At 44.6% G+C, this 16,754-nt stretch overlaps 7 protein-coding genes across 7 annotated transcripts; 2 read left to right on the top strand and 5 right to left on the bottom strand.

Annotated features, from left to right (window-relative positions):
* Positions 1-75: 75 nt before the first annotated feature.
* On the bottom strand, positions 76-801 carry O0I10_004432 (uncharacterized protein; the record flags this gene model as incomplete). Its single annotated transcript, XM_058484491.1, has 5 exons — positions 76-197; positions 273-335; positions 408-632; positions 695-745; positions 795-801. 5 exons carry the CDS (start codon positions 799-801, stop codon positions 76-78), a joined length of 468 nt encoding a protein of 155 aa, XP_058344752.1.
* A 673-nt stretch (positions 802-1,474) lies between these two features.
* On the top strand, positions 1,475-1,903 carry O0I10_004431 (uncharacterized protein; the record flags this gene model as incomplete). The annotated part of the gene is made up of 1 exon (XM_058484490.1): positions 1,475-1,903. One exon carries the CDS (start codon positions 1,475-1,477, stop codon positions 1,901-1,903), a length of 429 nt encoding a protein of 142 aa, XP_058344751.1.
* Positions 1,904-2,030: 127 nt separating this feature from the next.
* O0I10_004430 (uncharacterized protein) lies at positions 2,031-4,138 on the bottom strand (the record flags this gene model as incomplete). The annotated part of the gene is made up of 9 exons (XM_058484489.1): positions 2,031-2,110; positions 2,178-2,502; positions 2,560-2,638; positions 2,706-3,031; positions 3,094-3,225; positions 3,286-3,583; positions 3,641-3,872; positions 3,946-4,004; positions 4,080-4,138. The coding sequence occupies 9 exons, from the start codon at positions 4,136-4,138 to the stop codon at positions 2,031-2,033; spliced, it is 1,590 nt and encodes a 529-aa protein (XP_058344750.1).
* Positions 4,139-4,454: 316 nt separating this feature from the next.
* On the bottom strand, positions 4,455-6,261 carry O0I10_004429 (uncharacterized protein; the record flags this gene model as incomplete). Its single annotated transcript, XM_058484488.1, has 8 exons — positions 4,455-4,619; positions 4,706-4,775; positions 4,884-5,245; positions 5,318-5,422; positions 5,494-5,715; positions 5,783-5,911; positions 5,970-6,100; positions 6,174-6,261. 8 exons carry the CDS (start codon positions 6,259-6,261, stop codon positions 4,455-4,457), a joined length of 1,272 nt encoding a protein of 423 aa, XP_058344749.1.
* A 1,777-nt stretch (positions 6,262-8,038) lies between these two features.
* On the top strand, positions 8,039-9,659 carry O0I10_004428 (uncharacterized protein; the record flags this gene model as incomplete). Its single annotated transcript, XM_058484487.1, has 8 exons — positions 8,039-8,050; positions 8,121-8,190; positions 8,248-8,773; positions 8,833-8,962; positions 9,022-9,221; positions 9,286-9,330; positions 9,398-9,518; positions 9,594-9,659. 8 exons carry the CDS (start codon positions 8,039-8,041, stop codon positions 9,657-9,659), a joined length of 1,170 nt encoding a protein of 389 aa, XP_058344748.1.
* A 685-nt stretch (positions 9,660-10,344) lies between these two features.
* On the bottom strand, positions 10,345-11,012 carry O0I10_004427 (uncharacterized protein; the record flags this gene model as incomplete). Its single annotated transcript, XM_058484486.1, has 3 exons — positions 10,345-10,506; positions 10,583-10,679; positions 10,822-11,012. The coding sequence occupies 3 exons, from the start codon at positions 11,010-11,012 to the stop codon at positions 10,345-10,347; spliced, it is 450 nt and encodes a 149-aa protein (XP_058344747.1).
* A 760-nt stretch (positions 11,013-11,772) lies between these two features.
* Positions 11,773-16,206, bottom strand: O0I10_004426 (L-aminoadipate-semialdehyde dehydrogenase; the record flags this gene model as incomplete). The annotated part of the gene is made up of 4 exons (XM_058484485.1): positions 11,773-14,618; positions 14,684-14,995; positions 15,065-15,758; positions 15,835-16,206. 4 exons carry the CDS (start codon positions 16,204-16,206, stop codon positions 11,773-11,775), a joined length of 4,224 nt encoding a protein of 1,407 aa, XP_058344746.1.
* Positions 16,207-16,754: the final 548 nt, after the last annotated feature.

Here is a 16,754-nt window from a genome sequence, read left to right as displayed (position 1 = left end):
AGTACAAAATGAAAAAACGAGTTTGGTCAAGTCGGGCCTAACAAACCATATCGAGTAGCAGTGCACGCTATGTAATCATTCATCTCCTTTTACTTGCTCACTACCGATATCATGGTTACTATTGCTACCGTTGCTACCACTACTACTATCATCTAATCGAGGTATCCACATCGATTCCGGGATTGCTTTGGCCCACTCTATTCCATTGATCTCGCGTGGTCAATGCATAAATTCCTTGTCACAACAACATCATCCCATCTTTTTAAGCTTACCAGGCACTGCTTGATCTGATAACTGGATCTTGCTCATGATTGATTTAATAGTGTTGGCTGTATCTAAATATGCAGGACAATATGAATTGTATGTAAGCATGCATGGTTGCTGTGCAGCAGGTTCAATTAACATACCTTCCGAGACTTCTTCGGATTTTTCTAATGGTGATAACGTCGGTGGTCCTTGTGGAAGATCAATCACTGGTTCCCTATCATCCTCATCCTCATCGGTCAAAGATACCCCTTCATCCTCTTCTTGGGCCAATTGTTCATATCCAAAGGGAATCTCGTTGTCGCTTTCACTCTCACTCTCACTGCCTTGTTGGTGCGTTGTTTGATGAACAGGTGTAATAGAGCACACTTTTGAAGAAAGAACTGCTGGTCAGCAACCAACTATTCAACCAACAATCTGAAACCTATACCTTGCTCTAATTGCCGTGCAAAGTCTTCAACGACGTCTTCAGAAGGTGAATCTGGTACGAGTCATTAGTGCGATGTAGGTAGATTGGGCCAAATGCTTACCATTCATCGGAGAGGAAACGAGAGACGCAGCTCCAAAAACCCACAAGCAACGCAACCCATCTTTATAAAGACATCAACCCATCCACATCCATTATCCTATATCTATACAACCATACCTTTGGCTTATAATAAACCAAGAATTGACAACAATTAGCCTGCTGCGATTTTGATATTGTGATAGCTTATGCTTGTACCTGTGTACCCTTCTCAAGTCGATCACTTGAACCACGCTTACCCATCATCCACTAACTTGCTCCATACATAGTATGCCTCCCACTATGTATGATCTAAATAACATCAATCATCCCTTTCAAATCCCTTGTCGGAAACGGTCGAATTCTCGGTCCGGCATGCATGATGATATAACAGCATGCCGTCCAATGCTGTGATCTTGCGACATTCCATCATCAATGATAAGAACAACACACACAATTCATGCGAGGGGTCTATGTATTCTTTAACGGATAATATCAAACGAGATGATGTGCGCGTGTGTGTGTGTGTTTGTGTACACATCACCAATCCAATGCCGATCCCAAAACCCGTATGACGCATACGGCATTTTCCCGACAAGCGCGGGAATAAAAAAAGTCATACCACGAAAGGGTATAAAAAGGGTGTGTGCATGAATCCACACAAACATAAACACGCTCACGCTCTCTCTCACACATACTCAAACAATGTCTACTGCTCTCGCCAACATTCGTCCTATCGCCATCACAGCTAACGGCATCTTTGCTGGTCTTGGTCTTACAATCTCATTTGCTGCTGTCCCTGCTCTTCGTGCAGCTGGTTATTCACCTCGTGCTTGGCAAGCCCTTTATCGCCGTGGTGCTGTTATCGGCATTAGCAGCATCCTCGTGTCCTCAGCAGCTCATTTCACCACCTATTACTTGACGCTTGACAAACGCGCCCTGTGGTGTGGTATCATTTCCTTCATCAGTGCACCTTATACCATGATCTTTATGAAGCCCACCAATGATCGTTTGAACCTGCTGGCAGACACGAACAGCAAGGAAGACGCGTCCCAACTTGTTGAAAAATGGGCTACACTTCAATCTTTTCGAACGTTGGCAGGCCCACTTGCCTTTTTGCTTGCTGTATTCTAAATAAATCTCCAAGCTGAATAAAGCATGTCTTGCTGAAACAAGTATTTATTTGTTGTTGTCGCTGAAATCAAATCAAATGCTTTTTTTGTTGTCTAAAGAGGAGTAGTTCTAGTAATACATGTACAAATTACATCTTTGCACCCATGAAAGCAGCCACCTTGGTTGCTTGACGCACACCCAAATCAAGCATGATCTCTTCTGAACCACCTATAAACCCAAATTGTTGTTAACATGGAAGCTTAAAGGAAAAGGAAATGATGATAGTAACACATGCCTGGAACAGCGTAAGCCCTGCTTTCTCTTTGAAGTCTTTCAATACGCTCTCCTTGACCACCACGTGAATAAGACAATCCACCAAAGATTTGGGCAGCTTCACGTGTACAGAATTCCATGGTACGGGTAGCTTGAGCCTTGCATAGAGCAATGGGACCACCCAATCGGATGGGTTGTAATTCTGCAGGCATCTGGGTCACTTGGTATGTCAATGCTTCAAGCCAAGCGTGCGTCGCTTCACATTTTCGGATCATGTGCGCAAGCTTGTTTCGAATGACTGGATGATCGATCAATCGCTTGCCGAATGTTTTGCGCTTGTGTGCATACTATTATTGCTTTATCTATGAGAATCCCATGATGCTTAAAGTAGCAAAGCAAATTACCTTGAGCGAGTCTTCAATGCACACACGAGCGAATCGATTGGCTTGGATGATGATACCAATACGCTCACTATTAAAGTTGCTATTGAAAAGACGCATTAGCAACATGTACATGCGTACACCTTAACCTGAAAAGCTCGCATACATACTACATGATGTATTTGAATCCTCGGTTTTCCTTGCCAATCAAGTTTTGCTTGGGCACCTTGACATCTTCAAATGTGACATAAGCAGTACCAGAAGGCCACATGCCTGAACATTGCATTTGACGTGTGGATACACCAGGCATGGTGCGTTCCACCAAAAGGAACGAGATACCACCGAAACCAGGGTCACCTGTCCTGCAGGCCACTGTAAAGTAGTCAGCGTATGCACCATTGGTGATCCACTTTTTCTCGCCGTTCAACAAGTAATGGTCACCCATGTCCTTGGCTTCCGTCACCAGGCCGGCCACATCTGAGCCTCCTGATGGTTCCTACAACACCCCATAAAAGTAAATAAAGTTTGCATAAAAAGTACTCTATACCATTTACATACCGTAATGCACAAACAGATATTCTTGGTGCCAGCCAAGCAATCCTTGACGACCTTACGCTTTAGCTCATCAGAACCAAAATGAATCACGGGTGGCAATCCGATACCCAATCCACCAATCAAGGCCCAGACAACCTTTGTAAATCAACATCAGTATAGAGTACATAAAAGATGATGAAGGTGTCTCATACTTACACCACCTGATCCACATCGACATAATTCGTCGACAACAATGAGACGATGGAAAGCATCAAATTCTTCAGGCTTTACACCAGCAGGCAATGGGTATGGGTAAAGTGACGGATCCTCATTTTGGACACTGGCGCCGAGAATACCAGCTTGAGCCGCCTTGATAAAAACTTCCTTGGGTACCTTTTTAGCTTCATCCCATTCATGGCAGAAAGGGATGATTTCTTTCTCTACAAATGCACGTACTGCCTTTCGTACAGCACGATGTGATTCATTGTAATAGGGGCTGTACCAATCTTGATACCTATATCATGTAGGTAATTAGGCTTTGGGCAGCTTTGATATGGCACTTTTTACTTACCACATGGGATCACCAAATGGCACCATATCACCAAACGTCTCTCCCACAGTCAAGGGCGACTTTTCATTGCCTTCTTCCTCCTCCTCTTGGGATGCTTCTTCTTCTACACCAGTGCCAATCTCACCAATAAGGAATTGAGATGCCACCTTTTGCAAGACACTAGCATTGTGGAAATTTTCAAACTTTTTGGTGGCGTCCTTGCCAGACTGCTTCAACAAGATCTTTTTGCCACCTATGTATGAGCATAGCATGAATCAACATTAGTCGAATCATCACGATGACAATCGTTCCTACTAAATACATGCCTGGATGATCGTTCAAAAAGTTGGTAACATCATAAACCTTGTCATGGATGATCACCCAGCTATACGTGGTGGCACGATATGTATGTATTTAGCACAATCGTGTTACACGTATTGATACATGATGGACACCATACCAATCATTCTCGCTGTTGTGCTTTGCTACTTCTTCAATGGTGAACTTCTTGGTCGACATTGGTTCAAAAAGGGTAAAGAAAGAAGCATTCATCACTTAGCATCACTGACTTTATCAATGATTTGATTTCTTTCACATGTCAATGTTCGATCACTTTTTAGCAAGGTTACTCAATCACATCATCACTCCAACCACGTGAATATCCTCCACATTTTGTGTCGCGTTGAATAAAAAAGATGCCATGTTTTGAATGTTGTTGTGTGGGCGGGTGTGTGTGTGGGTGGGTGGTGTTTTCAAAGAAGGAGGTTGGGGTTGGGAATTTCTCGCACTCTTCAGCACTCTATGATGTTGCGGATGGTAGTAAAGGGTAGAATACTTAATCCTTGGTGACGTTGTGGATAGCTTCAGCAAGGTACTTGACGTTGCCAGAGGAGATACCAGCCATGGAGATACGGCCATCACGGGTGAGGTAGACGTGCCAGTCATCCTTGAGCTTGTCGACTTGCTCGGGAGTGAGACCAGAGAAGCAGAACATACCAATCTATATTGCGCGTATATAATAAGTTTCCCCGTTGCCTATCTTTATGTACAACAAGTGATCGGCTGTTTTTGCCTTTTTCGTCGTACCTGGTTGGTAATGTGTTCCCAGTTCTTCTTGGAGCCAAAGTCCTGCTCAAGATGGTTGCGGAGTTTGTTTCTATTGTGTATTGACATGTGAGAGTCACGCTCTTTACCCTCGGATCCATGGCCGGAAGGTAAAACAATACCCGGCTGCTACTACTATTATACACCCCCATTCACTCACCTCATGGTAATAATACGATCAGCCATAAACTTAACCTCCTCGAGCCATTCTTGCTTGAGTTCAGGGGTGTTGAGCACAGTGCTCACAAGGCGGGCACCATGGATAGGAGGGTTGGAGTACATGGGACGAATAAGAATCTTGAGTTGGGACTCGACACGAGCCTTCTCTTCAGCATCAGCACACACAACAGAGAAGGAACCAACACGTTCACCATACAAGCCCATGTTCTTGGCGAAGGATTGAGAAAGAACCAATTGGTGACCTTCAGAGGCAAACTTGCGAAGAGCATAGGCATCACGAGTGCAGTCGCCAGAAGCGAAACCTTGGTAGGCCATATCGAAAAAGACAAAGTGATCGCGATCCTACATATATGTATGCATCCCTTGTGAGCCCTTTTTTCATCCTAATTCCACATGTAAAAGATGAATCATTACCTTGACTACTTGAGAGATCTCATCCCATTGTTGTTGAGTAGGGTCAACACCAGTAGGGTTGTGTGCACAAGCGTGAAGCAAAATGACCGAGTTCTTGGGGGCAGCCTGATTTACAAGGTGTTACCATTAGTCATCTCTCTATTCCACCCATGTCGATATCAAAAAACCCCCCTTACCTTGATGTCTTCAAGCATGCCGTTGATGTTAAGGCCATTGGTGTTCTTGTCAAAATAGGTGTACTTTTCAATTTCGAGACCAGAGTGCTTGAAGATGGGAAGATGGTTACCCCAAGTAGGGTTGGGAACGTAGACCTTCTTGGCGTGGGGATAGAAGGAGTCAAGGAAAGCAGCACCAATACGGAGAGCACCAGTGCCTGAAATGCTTTGAGTGATGGCAACCTATAATGTATACATGATCATATCAATAACAATTCATTTTTTCATTTTCATGCTATTGTATACTTACGCGCTTGTCGTTAAGGAGAGCACTGTCATCACCATAAGCAAGACGACCAGCAGCCTCAATGAAGGATGGGACACCAGTGATACCAGCATATTCCTTGTCAAGGTTTTGATCCAACAAGACCTTCTCAGCCTACATTTGCATACCATGTAAGCGATTTGCATGCATAGGATGATCCTAGCCGATGTACCTTTTGAACAGAGTTCAAGACATAAGGCTTGCCGTTATCATCACGGTAGGCACCGACACCCAAGTTCATCTTGTTAGGGTTGGTATCTCTCTTGAAAGCCTCAGTGACACCAAGAATGGCATCAGGGGGACCTGATTGCGAAATGACGCGCGACATGAGCTATCCAATGCAAGCGTAAAGTGTGTATGTGTGTAGGTGGTTTACCTTGAGGAACGTTGCTCCAGGTGGAGACGAAGGCACGAGAGGCCATGAATGAAGGGCGCATAGCGACACGAGTGGCTGCTGAGAGCATTGTTGTGTGTGTGTGTGAAGAGTGAGAGAGAGAGAGAGAGAGAGAAGGGTGAAAGAAAAGAGAGAGAAAGAGAAAAAATGACAGCCGGGATCAAATAGCGGTGGTTAGAAAAATGTTCGTGGAGATGGCCCGCACGTAAACGATTGAACCAACCCGGATATCCCGTGATGATGGCCAACCACAGTTTGTATCTCCCCAGCTTTTTCCCTTATCTTCCCTCCCCCCGCGGAATCCTTTAACAATCCCCCAACTACCCTTTTGGCATTCGTGAGAATTATCTCACCTGATTATCGCCACGTTTTTTGCTATGGAAACTCTATTACAAACGTCTTTTACCTCTTTTTACTTTTATGCTTATTCGAACTCTTCAAATGCAGTCGTTGATGCATTAAATGAATGCATAGAGCAAAGGCATTTTATTGGATATCACTTGAACCATTGTGGGGAATAATGACTCATCATTTGCCACACCGCTACCTATATAAACGCAATCACGTTGTCATCATTGCAACAACAAAAAGTGTGGCACTAGTCATCACCACAAATGGTACCTTTACCCTCCTTTTCCCGACATGTCCCTCTGACAAGAAAAAAGATCGGCACACATTTAACGAACACACACACACACAACCACATCATCATCATCATCATCCATGTCATCATGATATATATTTGCTCACGATATGCAATATGGGAAATGTCGTTGTGCATCACCACATTGCGGAGCAAATCCGCTCTTCCGATGCTGCCCGATGAGAAAAGCATGCCAAGCAACCCGTAGAGCGAAAACGAAAAGCATCAACCTTATGCATCGTCCTACCAACCTTGATCTCATGTTTTGCTATCATCTCCTACCTTTGCATGCACATACTGCAACTAGCAATGGCATGAGTTACAGAAAATACATGGGGCGGCGATATAATAATGCTGGCGTTGTTGTTGTCTGCTTTGCACAAAAGGGGAATTTCCCTTAAAGGTTTTGAGTTTTCATGCTGCACAAACATGGCGATCCGCTCTACCTGTTAGCTGTTATCTGATATGGCACATCGTATTACTTATAGCTGAAGAGCTTGAGTCGTTTTTGTTGGTAATGATCCGGATCGTTTACAAGTTCCTTTGCTATTCTACAAGATAGATGCTACATCAGCATCCTCGGGTGCTACTTGCTCTTTTCATGCTCTTTCAAAAAGCTTCGCATTAGCAACTCAGCCATTTGGTCACGCATAGCCCGTCTAGGATGATGATGATGGATACGAAAGCGGGTGTCTCGTACTTTGGGGTAATCATGCCACTTCCCACTTGTAGGACCACTGATGATGATGCTTCAAGTCGAACGACCTACTTCTTAAAAGCAGCTTTCCATACAATAGGATGTCTGCTCATATTACTTTACAAGCGATAAATAGTAATGTTGATAGGTGTGCATATAAAAAGGGCGTGCCATTTGAAAAAGGTGGATGCATAATGTTCATGGCAAAAGTGGATACATGATGAAAGATTGGCACCTCCACTGCTGGCAATTGACCACTCATTAAGATCACGTGACAAGTATAAAGTAGAGCTACGAATGTATTATTTATTGGTACAACCCATCTATGCTATGTATAAAGGTTATTGTTTCAAATTGATCTCTTGGTTGGTGTATGAGTGAATTGGGCGTTCACAGCAATGTGCATAATGGGATTGTGTCGGCCACTCGTGACGGCGCATTTTTACTGTCAGCTCTCATTCGCATTCATCTCTTGCCTCCTTCCTTTTTCATACCACCGACACACACATGAGCTACGAGGTAGATTCGACATGGACGCACCACTCTATACATTGGTTACTTACACATACACCCACTGCATTCCTTCCAGAGAAACAAAGAGGGCGAGCTATTTGATAGCGACGTTGAAGCCGAATTGTCTGATCTTGATGGCGATGGAGGTGAGATTATACGTTCAACGACAGCAACTCTAGATTGACGCAAGACAACCCTTACAGGTTCCGATGGAGAGAATTACGACAATCAGCCTTCGACTGAACCTGCAGCAGCACCTGTGAATGATACGGCAGAGGAACAAGAAGAGAGCCCTATCGCACCGAGACCCAAGTTGCCATCCTTTAAGAAACAGAATCGATCCGAGCAAGATGACGCAGATATCGAACGTATCCGTGAAGAGATCCGTGCCAAGAAACAGCAACGTGAAAGTGGGAGAGGCGATGATGATGATGATGACGATGAACAAGGACAAGAGCCTGAAGAAGATGAAGAACCCAAGAATCCACCTCACGTACAAGCAGCATTGGATGAATTCGATCGACAAATAGCCATGTTGACTGCAAGTGGACGACGAAAGAAGAAAAAGGTGGATGAAGTGGATTTGGAAAGGAGCATGGATGAAGAAGTGAGCCAGCTACGTGATCGCATGAAAATGGCAGTGGATGAGGATATCATGGCCAACAATGATCGAAAGCCCGCTTTGGCAAAAATCAAGATGCTCAATGAAGTAGTCAGTTTGATGACACAGTACGTATACTATTGCCGCAAAGAGAGATACAATGATGGCTCATGTATGATTCACTTAGCAAACGTGCTCAAGACGCAATATTGGATAATCAGCTTTTGGACATGGTACGGTTGTGGCTCGAACCATTACCAGATCGATCACTTCCCAGTCTCGACATACAAAACGAATTGCTAGACGCCCTGGATAAGGTATGAAAAGGATGACATTGGTTATTTACATGGCTCTAATGGGTGATATCTCTCTTTAGTTACCTATTGTTGGGGATCATCTTCGAGAGAGTGGTGTCGGCAAGATCGTCTACTTTTATCAAAAGTCGCCTCGTGTGGATGCAAGGGTAAAGAGACGAGCAGAACAATTGGTCGCCAAATGGAGTCGATTGGTCATCAAGCGCACTGCCAATTACAGAGAGCGTCTTCACGAACGTCAAAAGTATTCAAGAGAGGAAATGTAAGATTGATTGCGCGTGTCATGGCATACAAGGAACGTTGAATTTAATCGGTTTTGGTGATAGGTTATCACGTCGTAAGAAATTCAAGCCTGAGACTACAGAAGAAAGGTAGGGAGGGATCTTGAAGGATGATCTATTTGGGAGAGGAAAGAAGGCTTACCATGAGCAACGATAGCAACTCGGGTTCAGGTGCTCCAAGGATGCATGTCAACATTCCACGAGCGGTTGCACCAGATTACGATGTCATTCCAGAAAGCACTGTCACTGCTGCACCACGATCAAAACACAGCAAGGATGTAAGTAGTAGTGTGAGCGCGATGTTCATTTTCGTGTGGGTACAGGTTATTGATCATGATTACAATTCCTATCAGGCAAGCTCGAGGAAGCGATTAACGAATACCATGCGATCATTGAAAGGGACAGGACAAAGACGATAAGAGAGATTCTTATATTTATATCAATGAAAATCATATTTGCATGTTGTTTTGTTCAAAGTCAAAAGGTGGATGAATAATGGTGCTGGATGGGTATGTGGGAAAAGAGTGCCATGACAAGTCTGCTCAAGGAAGCCACTTGTGTCAATCAGATACTGAGTACTAATCAAGGGGTTGGATGTAATGAGAAATTGTTTCTTGGTGAATGGCGTATCATTATCATGAGGAAGATGTTAACAACGTGATGATACTTAGTGAAGCTCATCCGGAAGGTCACTACCCAAGAATGGGGTTACCTGATCCTATGTAGGGTCAATCCACAACCAATTAAGAAAGCGAGTAAATAAAGGCATGAGTCAACAAAAGAAAGGCAAGAATACGAATAACGTGATCATAATGAATGGTAGATTGTTCTTTGTATTACACATGTGAAATGATGAGAAGAAAATAACAAGAAGAGATCACTACATTTATTCTTGCAAAATGTGGGAATCACACAACGCAAACCCAAGGCTTTCTTCAAGCGCCACGGCACATGTCGATTTTACCGCGACAAAAAGTCCCGTTCAAAACGTTTTGGTTGTTCAGCTCATCCTAATAAGATTGGTCAATTTGGTACTCTCAAGGCATGACAAGGTATGATACGTGATGATGTTGTCCCGTACTTACATATAGGCAAATCAAGAACTCAATAATCTTCATGGCTCGCTCGTTCCAAGTAGCGGGTATCATTGCTCATCGCATTTCCAGTACTTGCCACTTGTTGCTTGCTTCCAAGGTGGTCTTCATCAAGGTTAAGCGGTTCCTGATACATTGGAACCGAAAACAACAACAAGGCTAAGGTGGTGGCCTATCTTTTCCTTCAACCTCTCTTCGTCCTCAATTCCATCTTCAGCGTGGAAGTCATTTCATCCACCAATTTGTACCTGTCCGATGCCGTCAGCAAACACGTGATTGGTAACGTTGCTCCATATACCTGGTATCTGTAGGCTCTGCTGATGTGCTTGAGCAAGATCCTCACACCTATTCAGCATGATAATAAAGCGAACAAGCTTATATTAGTTTCATACAATGCATGATCATGTGTATGTAGTGTTACCGTACCAAGAGAAAACAACACGCTACATTGATCCCAAGTACTTGAAAATGGGACGATGCGTTCTACCCAGAAGCTCCTTTCTTGATCCATGCTGAAGTTTCCTTGAAAGGACCAGGCGAGATAAGTACTTGAAAAATTTCTTCATCATTGGTGTTGCTTCTCGTCTTCCGGTCTTCCACCCACACTTTGCTGGCGAAGTCGACATCGATGTCATCGTCACTTTCCACCAATAGCGTCCGGCTTTGTTGCCTGACCATTGAAGGAAGCAACTACATCACCACCATGCGGGCTGTACATAGTAGTACGTAAACCCCTTAATCCAGCTTTGCAGATACATCTCGGAAGGTAGCTACATCAAAAGATGTGAATGTGTGCTTTATCAAGCAAGGTGTTTAGGCGTTACCTTAATAATAAAAGAGCCAAATAGCACAATGAAAACAATGACAATGAAAGTAGGATAACAATGACACGCTAAAGATCATACGTAACACGTACATATGAGTACACGGATCGCTCGCAAAATGAGAACAACAACCATAATACTTACCATGGGCTGTTGAAGGGTGCCAGCATCAAAGAGTGATATGAAGGAAGAAGGAGACGTGTGGGAGTGACGATGGGCGACAACATCTTTTATTTGCATGGTGGGCGTGGGTAAGTATTTCTGTGATCACAAACAGGAAGAAACGAGTGATAAAGTACTTGATGAAAAGGAGAAAAGAGTGGTAAAGCGCTTATTGGAAATAATGAATGGCTGATAGATTGGCGGGGCCCTCAAAGAAAGAGCCTTGGCGTGATTGATTGTTCCATGATCTGGTATAAACAACGCGGCATTATCCATCACTATCATCATTAAACAATGACATATGGCGCTTTTACGCTTTCAAGTCATCTATCATCTCATTCATCATGCTCATATACTAGAATACATACTTAAATGTGATCGTTTTAATATACTGTACAAAAAATGGATAGGGTCTATTGGTAAAGGTGGAGGGTGTTGTGTAAAAATTACGATTAATGGGCACCGCTACGCATGAGCAAAGCGACGGGAGTATCGAGTTTGGGAAGTTGGTTGGCTGCAGAGGAAGGTTGATCAGGGAAGAAACCAGCCTTGACAAGGTATGCATAATAAAGACCGAGCAAGTCGTTACCCATGGGAGGACATGTGATACCTTCATTAGCCAACACGGCCTGCGTGTGGCTATCATCAAGTCGTGCGCTCTTTGTGGATGTTGGGAGATCATCAAGGACGAAATGCAACAAGGGGAAGAGCGAGTGGTCTTGAGATTGAAGGGTGAAATCCATGAGCTTGTTACGCCAATCAATGTATTCCGTTTGCTTGACAACATAGCCATAGGTGGACAATGTGCCAAACAAGTCATTGAAGGTGAATGTAGCAGGATGATGGGTCACTTGCATGACACCAAGCTTGGTAGATTGAGCATCATAATAAGCAGCAGCACCCACCACAGCAGCGACATAGTCGACGGAGCAGCAATTGACCACGTTGGCAATGGATGGGATATAGCCAAGTTCAACGCAACCCTTAAGCAAACGCCAAATAAAGTCATCCGAGTTGGTAACACCTGATTTGCTGTGACCAAGAATATAGCCTGGGCGAATGATGGTTGCTGGCATACCACGATTACGAGCCTCCATAATCAACTTTTCAGCAGCCCACTTGCTTTGACCATAGCCACTTTCAAGTCCTGTGCGTGAACCTTCCAAGTCATCGGTTTCGGGTACTGAATCAGACAAGTTGATGTAATGAGCGGTGTCAAGGACTGAAGTGGAGGATACAAAGTGGAAGGATTTGGGCTTGGTTTGAGTAGCAAGACGCATAGCCCACAATGTACCAAGAACGTTGGCAGCACGCAATTGCTGGTAAGGATAAACCCAGTGGACAAGGGCACCATTGTGAATCACGGTATCCGTTTCTTGTGCAAGTCTCTCCCAATCTTGAGTCGACAATCCCAATCTTTCTTGGCCAAGATCACCACACACGGCTTCAATACGACCTTCCCAATCATCATTCCAAACATTATGGTTGACGGCAGCCTTCTTGACACGTTCCAGGGCGGATGCAGAATCCTTAGCACGCACAATACATACAGCAGTGGTATCAGGATACGAAAGGACCTTGGCGAGAATGAAGGCACCAAGGAAACCAGTGACACCCGTAACCAAAATCTTGCGAGCACCCGAACGATCGGCAGGCAAAGGTGCATAAGAAGATTCCAAAAACTCAGCAGCAAGCTTGGCCACATCACCTGCATAATCAACAGCCTCCTTCTTTTGTTGAGCAATGGATCCATTTTCAGCACCAGCAGCACCTGTGGTGTCCTTAGCTTCAGTAGCGAGGAGCAAGTCGCTGTTTTGCAATCGAGAAACTTCACGAGCAAGACCACGAATCGTAGGTTCAGAGAATACAAGACCAAGAGGTGCATCCACTTGGAACTTTTGGCGGATCTCGAAAATAAGGCGAGTAGCAATAAGCGAATGACCACCAATATCGAAGAAGCTTTCATCAAGACCAATAACAGGTTCAGGGGATGGCAAGAGTTGTTGCCAAATCTCGTGGATGGCACGTTCGTTGGGTGACATTTCAGGCAACTTGGTATCCTTAGGAGCGGTCGTGGGTGCTTCTTGGAATTGGGCAGTATCAGGGAAAGGCAATGCATTCTTATCGGTCTTTCCATTAGGGGTCAAAGGCATACGAACAAGAGGAACAAAGACCGATGGGATAGCATAGCTTGGCAACTTCTTCTTGAGGTTGTCACGAATGTCCTTGATAAGACGTCTGTATCTGCGGCGAGAACGTACATCGTTGCTGTTGCCCTTTTCCTCATCACCATTGTCATCAGTGGCGCTTGCAAATTCGGCATCAGCTGTTTGAACGGGAACAAAGTAGGCTACGAGTGTTTGTTCTTCATTCTTGTCACGACGCACAAGGGTCACGTTTTCTCGCACCATGGGATGGGCTGACAAGTGGGTGTCGATCTCACCAAGCTCGATACGGAAACCACGAATCTTGATTTGATCATCGGCACGACCCGTACATTCAACGTTGCCATCAGGGCGATAACGACCAAGATCACCTGAACGATACATGCGATCACGCTTGCCCTTCCAGAATTCCTTCCAATCATCACCAGGGACCAATGATTCATCCTTGCCATCATCTTGATTAGGCGAATCGACAAACCAATTGGGAATGAACTTTTCAGCAGTAGCATCGGGTAAGCGAAGATAGCCTTCGGAGAGACCTGGTGCACGAACATAGATTTCACCAATTTCACCAACACCACACATCTTGGTACGATCATGGCGATTGACCACAAGCAGCTGTACATTGACCATACCCTTGCCAGCAGGGATCACATCCTTTTGTGAGCTCAAAAAGGCTGGATGAGCTGCACGCGAGGGCACCACATAATAGGATACAGAGCGTTGCGTTTCGGTAGTGCCATACATGTTGATCACGGCCACGTTGGGTGCGTATTTTTGGATACGTGCAGCATCACGCTTGCTGAGAATATCACCAACGAAGAAAGCATTACGCAAAGTAGGGATCTCGTTTTGGGCATGCGATGAGAGCAATTGACCCATAGCAGGAGTCAAGTGAGTGATGGTAACTTGAGCACGGTTCATCCATTCAGCCAAACGACCTGGGATACCAATATCTTCAGAGGTAGGAACATGCAATTCGGCACCAAAGAACAAAGGCGTAAAGATATCACGTTGAATGGGATCATGAGCAATACCAGAAAGCATGGTAAACTTGTCCTCATCGGAAATGCCAAAGGTTTCAGCCATCCATGGGTAAAAGTGTGTCAATGAAAAGTGACGGCCACGTACACCTATATAGGATACATACACATATTAACCCATCTGCTTATCAACCGTTGCCATGCCAACAACTTACCCTTGGGGATACCGGTACTACCGCTCGTGAAACTAAGAGTACCAATGCTATCAGGGCCAATGACAACACCCGTATTTTGAGCAGCCTTGCTACGAACAGTATCCAACACGTCGGCATTGCCATCGATACCACCAGCCAATACACCATCCTTGCGTAACTTTAGCTTGGGGATCTCGCATACAATATCCTGCTCCTTTTGAATGTACTCGCGTACGGAGGGTGCAAGTACACCAGCTTCCTGCAACACAATGAGACCACGTGGTTTGGCCACTGACAAGTAAATCTCTTGACGAGCGGGTGGATAAGCAGGGTCTATCACACACACACATAGACACATGTCAGCTTTTTGTTCTCTCGCTTCCTCTCATCATTGAAACTTACCAATGACACTAAATGTAGCACCAGCCTTCAATACACCCATAATGGCAACGACAAGGTCAACGCCACGATAAGCATAAATCATGACCACATCCTCTCGCTTGATACCATTGGCCAACAAGTAGTGGGCGACCAAATTGGAAGCATGGTGAATGTGCTGATAAGTGAAAGTGACTGTGGATCCATCATCATGCGATTCAACGACGCAAGTGCGTTCGGGATGCTTTTCAGCATTGGCAGCAAAAATATCCGTAATGGCACCACGCCAAAGTGACCAATGAAGATCGGTTGTAGGATCCGGCAAAGGTGAGTCAGCGGATTGATAATCGGATAATGCAATCTGGCCAACAGGTGTGTCGGGGCTTTGGGAAGCTGTTTGCAAAAGCGTGGCCATTTGAGAAAGGAGATAATGGATACGGCTTTGAGAGAACAGGATTTGATTGTACACAATGCGCACTTGGATGGGTCTCAGGAATGAAGTACGCAACGACGTGGATGACTCGGGGCTGGTAATAAAGATGGTCAAATCAGCATTAGCTGAGGTGGTGGAGAGCTGCGATTGATGTGGGGTGTCGTATTCATTATAGAATCGTACACGAAATAATGGACGACGGCTATCTGGATCAGGTTGTCCCTTGTCCATCAATTCCACAAGTTGTTCAAATGGCACTTCTTGTTCCAATGCTTCACTTTCCACCTATTCAATACATACCATCATCAGCCATTCCCACTCATAAAAAACTTCCTTTATCCATCCCCCATTTTTTATATACCTGATGCACCATGTTGACGACTTTGCTAAAAGTGTCCTGTGGATTGACATTGAGACGAAGGACAAGGGTATTGTTGGAGGGAGACGATGTTCCGACAGCAAACTCCTCATCACCCGTGTATCTTTGCAAAAGCACGGCAAAGGCAGCCAATAGAATAGAAAATGGCGTAGGACGATCATTATTTGGTGTCGTTTGGCCCACGGAATGTTGCAGGATACTCAGCAAGGTTTGTTCAGAGAGATCATAGCTTTGGACTTCTTCAACAGTGCGTGATGGTAGCGGACGTGGATAATCCGTCGGCACTTGGAGATCGGTCAAGTTTTGTAGGCGTGCTTGCCATGCTTCAAGCCTTGCAGTGGATGATGATGACATGATGATGTTGTTGTGTGATATGTACAAAAGAATGGATGCAGCAGCAACAAAGAAAGAAAGAAACAAAGAGTGAGACAATACGCCAAAGATGACAACTGCCTGAAATATCCAAAATGGCCCAAGATCGAGATGAAGATCAACAGTCACTCGGAGTTGGCTCGTAATGATAATCAGCATGATTTGTGCTTCGATAATCTTGTCGATTGTCCCCCGCTACTGATGGGCCATCCATTTAAGGTGCTGTCATTATAGATCGGCATAGGTCGTGATGGAAGATGGTAATACCATCGAGGTCACACACACACACACACACGCGTTGCCAACGCAATAAAAGCTGCTGCCATGGTTACTATCAGCTGAATGATATCCAAAGCTGGTTGTTGCTTGTTGATTATATTAGAATTGATATAGGATAAACGAGTAGAGTAGTGATGTAGTCATACAACAGGAGAACGACAAATGACAAGATGCGTAGAATATATGGATGGATGTATGTGATGCGGAGGAATAAAAAGAAAATAGTAGAGTAGTGGTGAAGGTGATGATGC

The sequence above is a fragment of the Lichtheimia ornata genome, assembly GCF_029851405.1.
Source record: "Lichtheimia ornata isolate CBS 291.66 chromosome Unknown scaffold00016, whole genome shotgun sequence".
NCBI classification, from domain to species: Eukaryota; Fungi; Mucoromycota; class Mucoromycetes; order Mucorales; family Lichtheimiaceae; genus Lichtheimia; species Lichtheimia ornata.
This window is presented reverse-complemented; position numbering and strand designations above follow the sequence as displayed.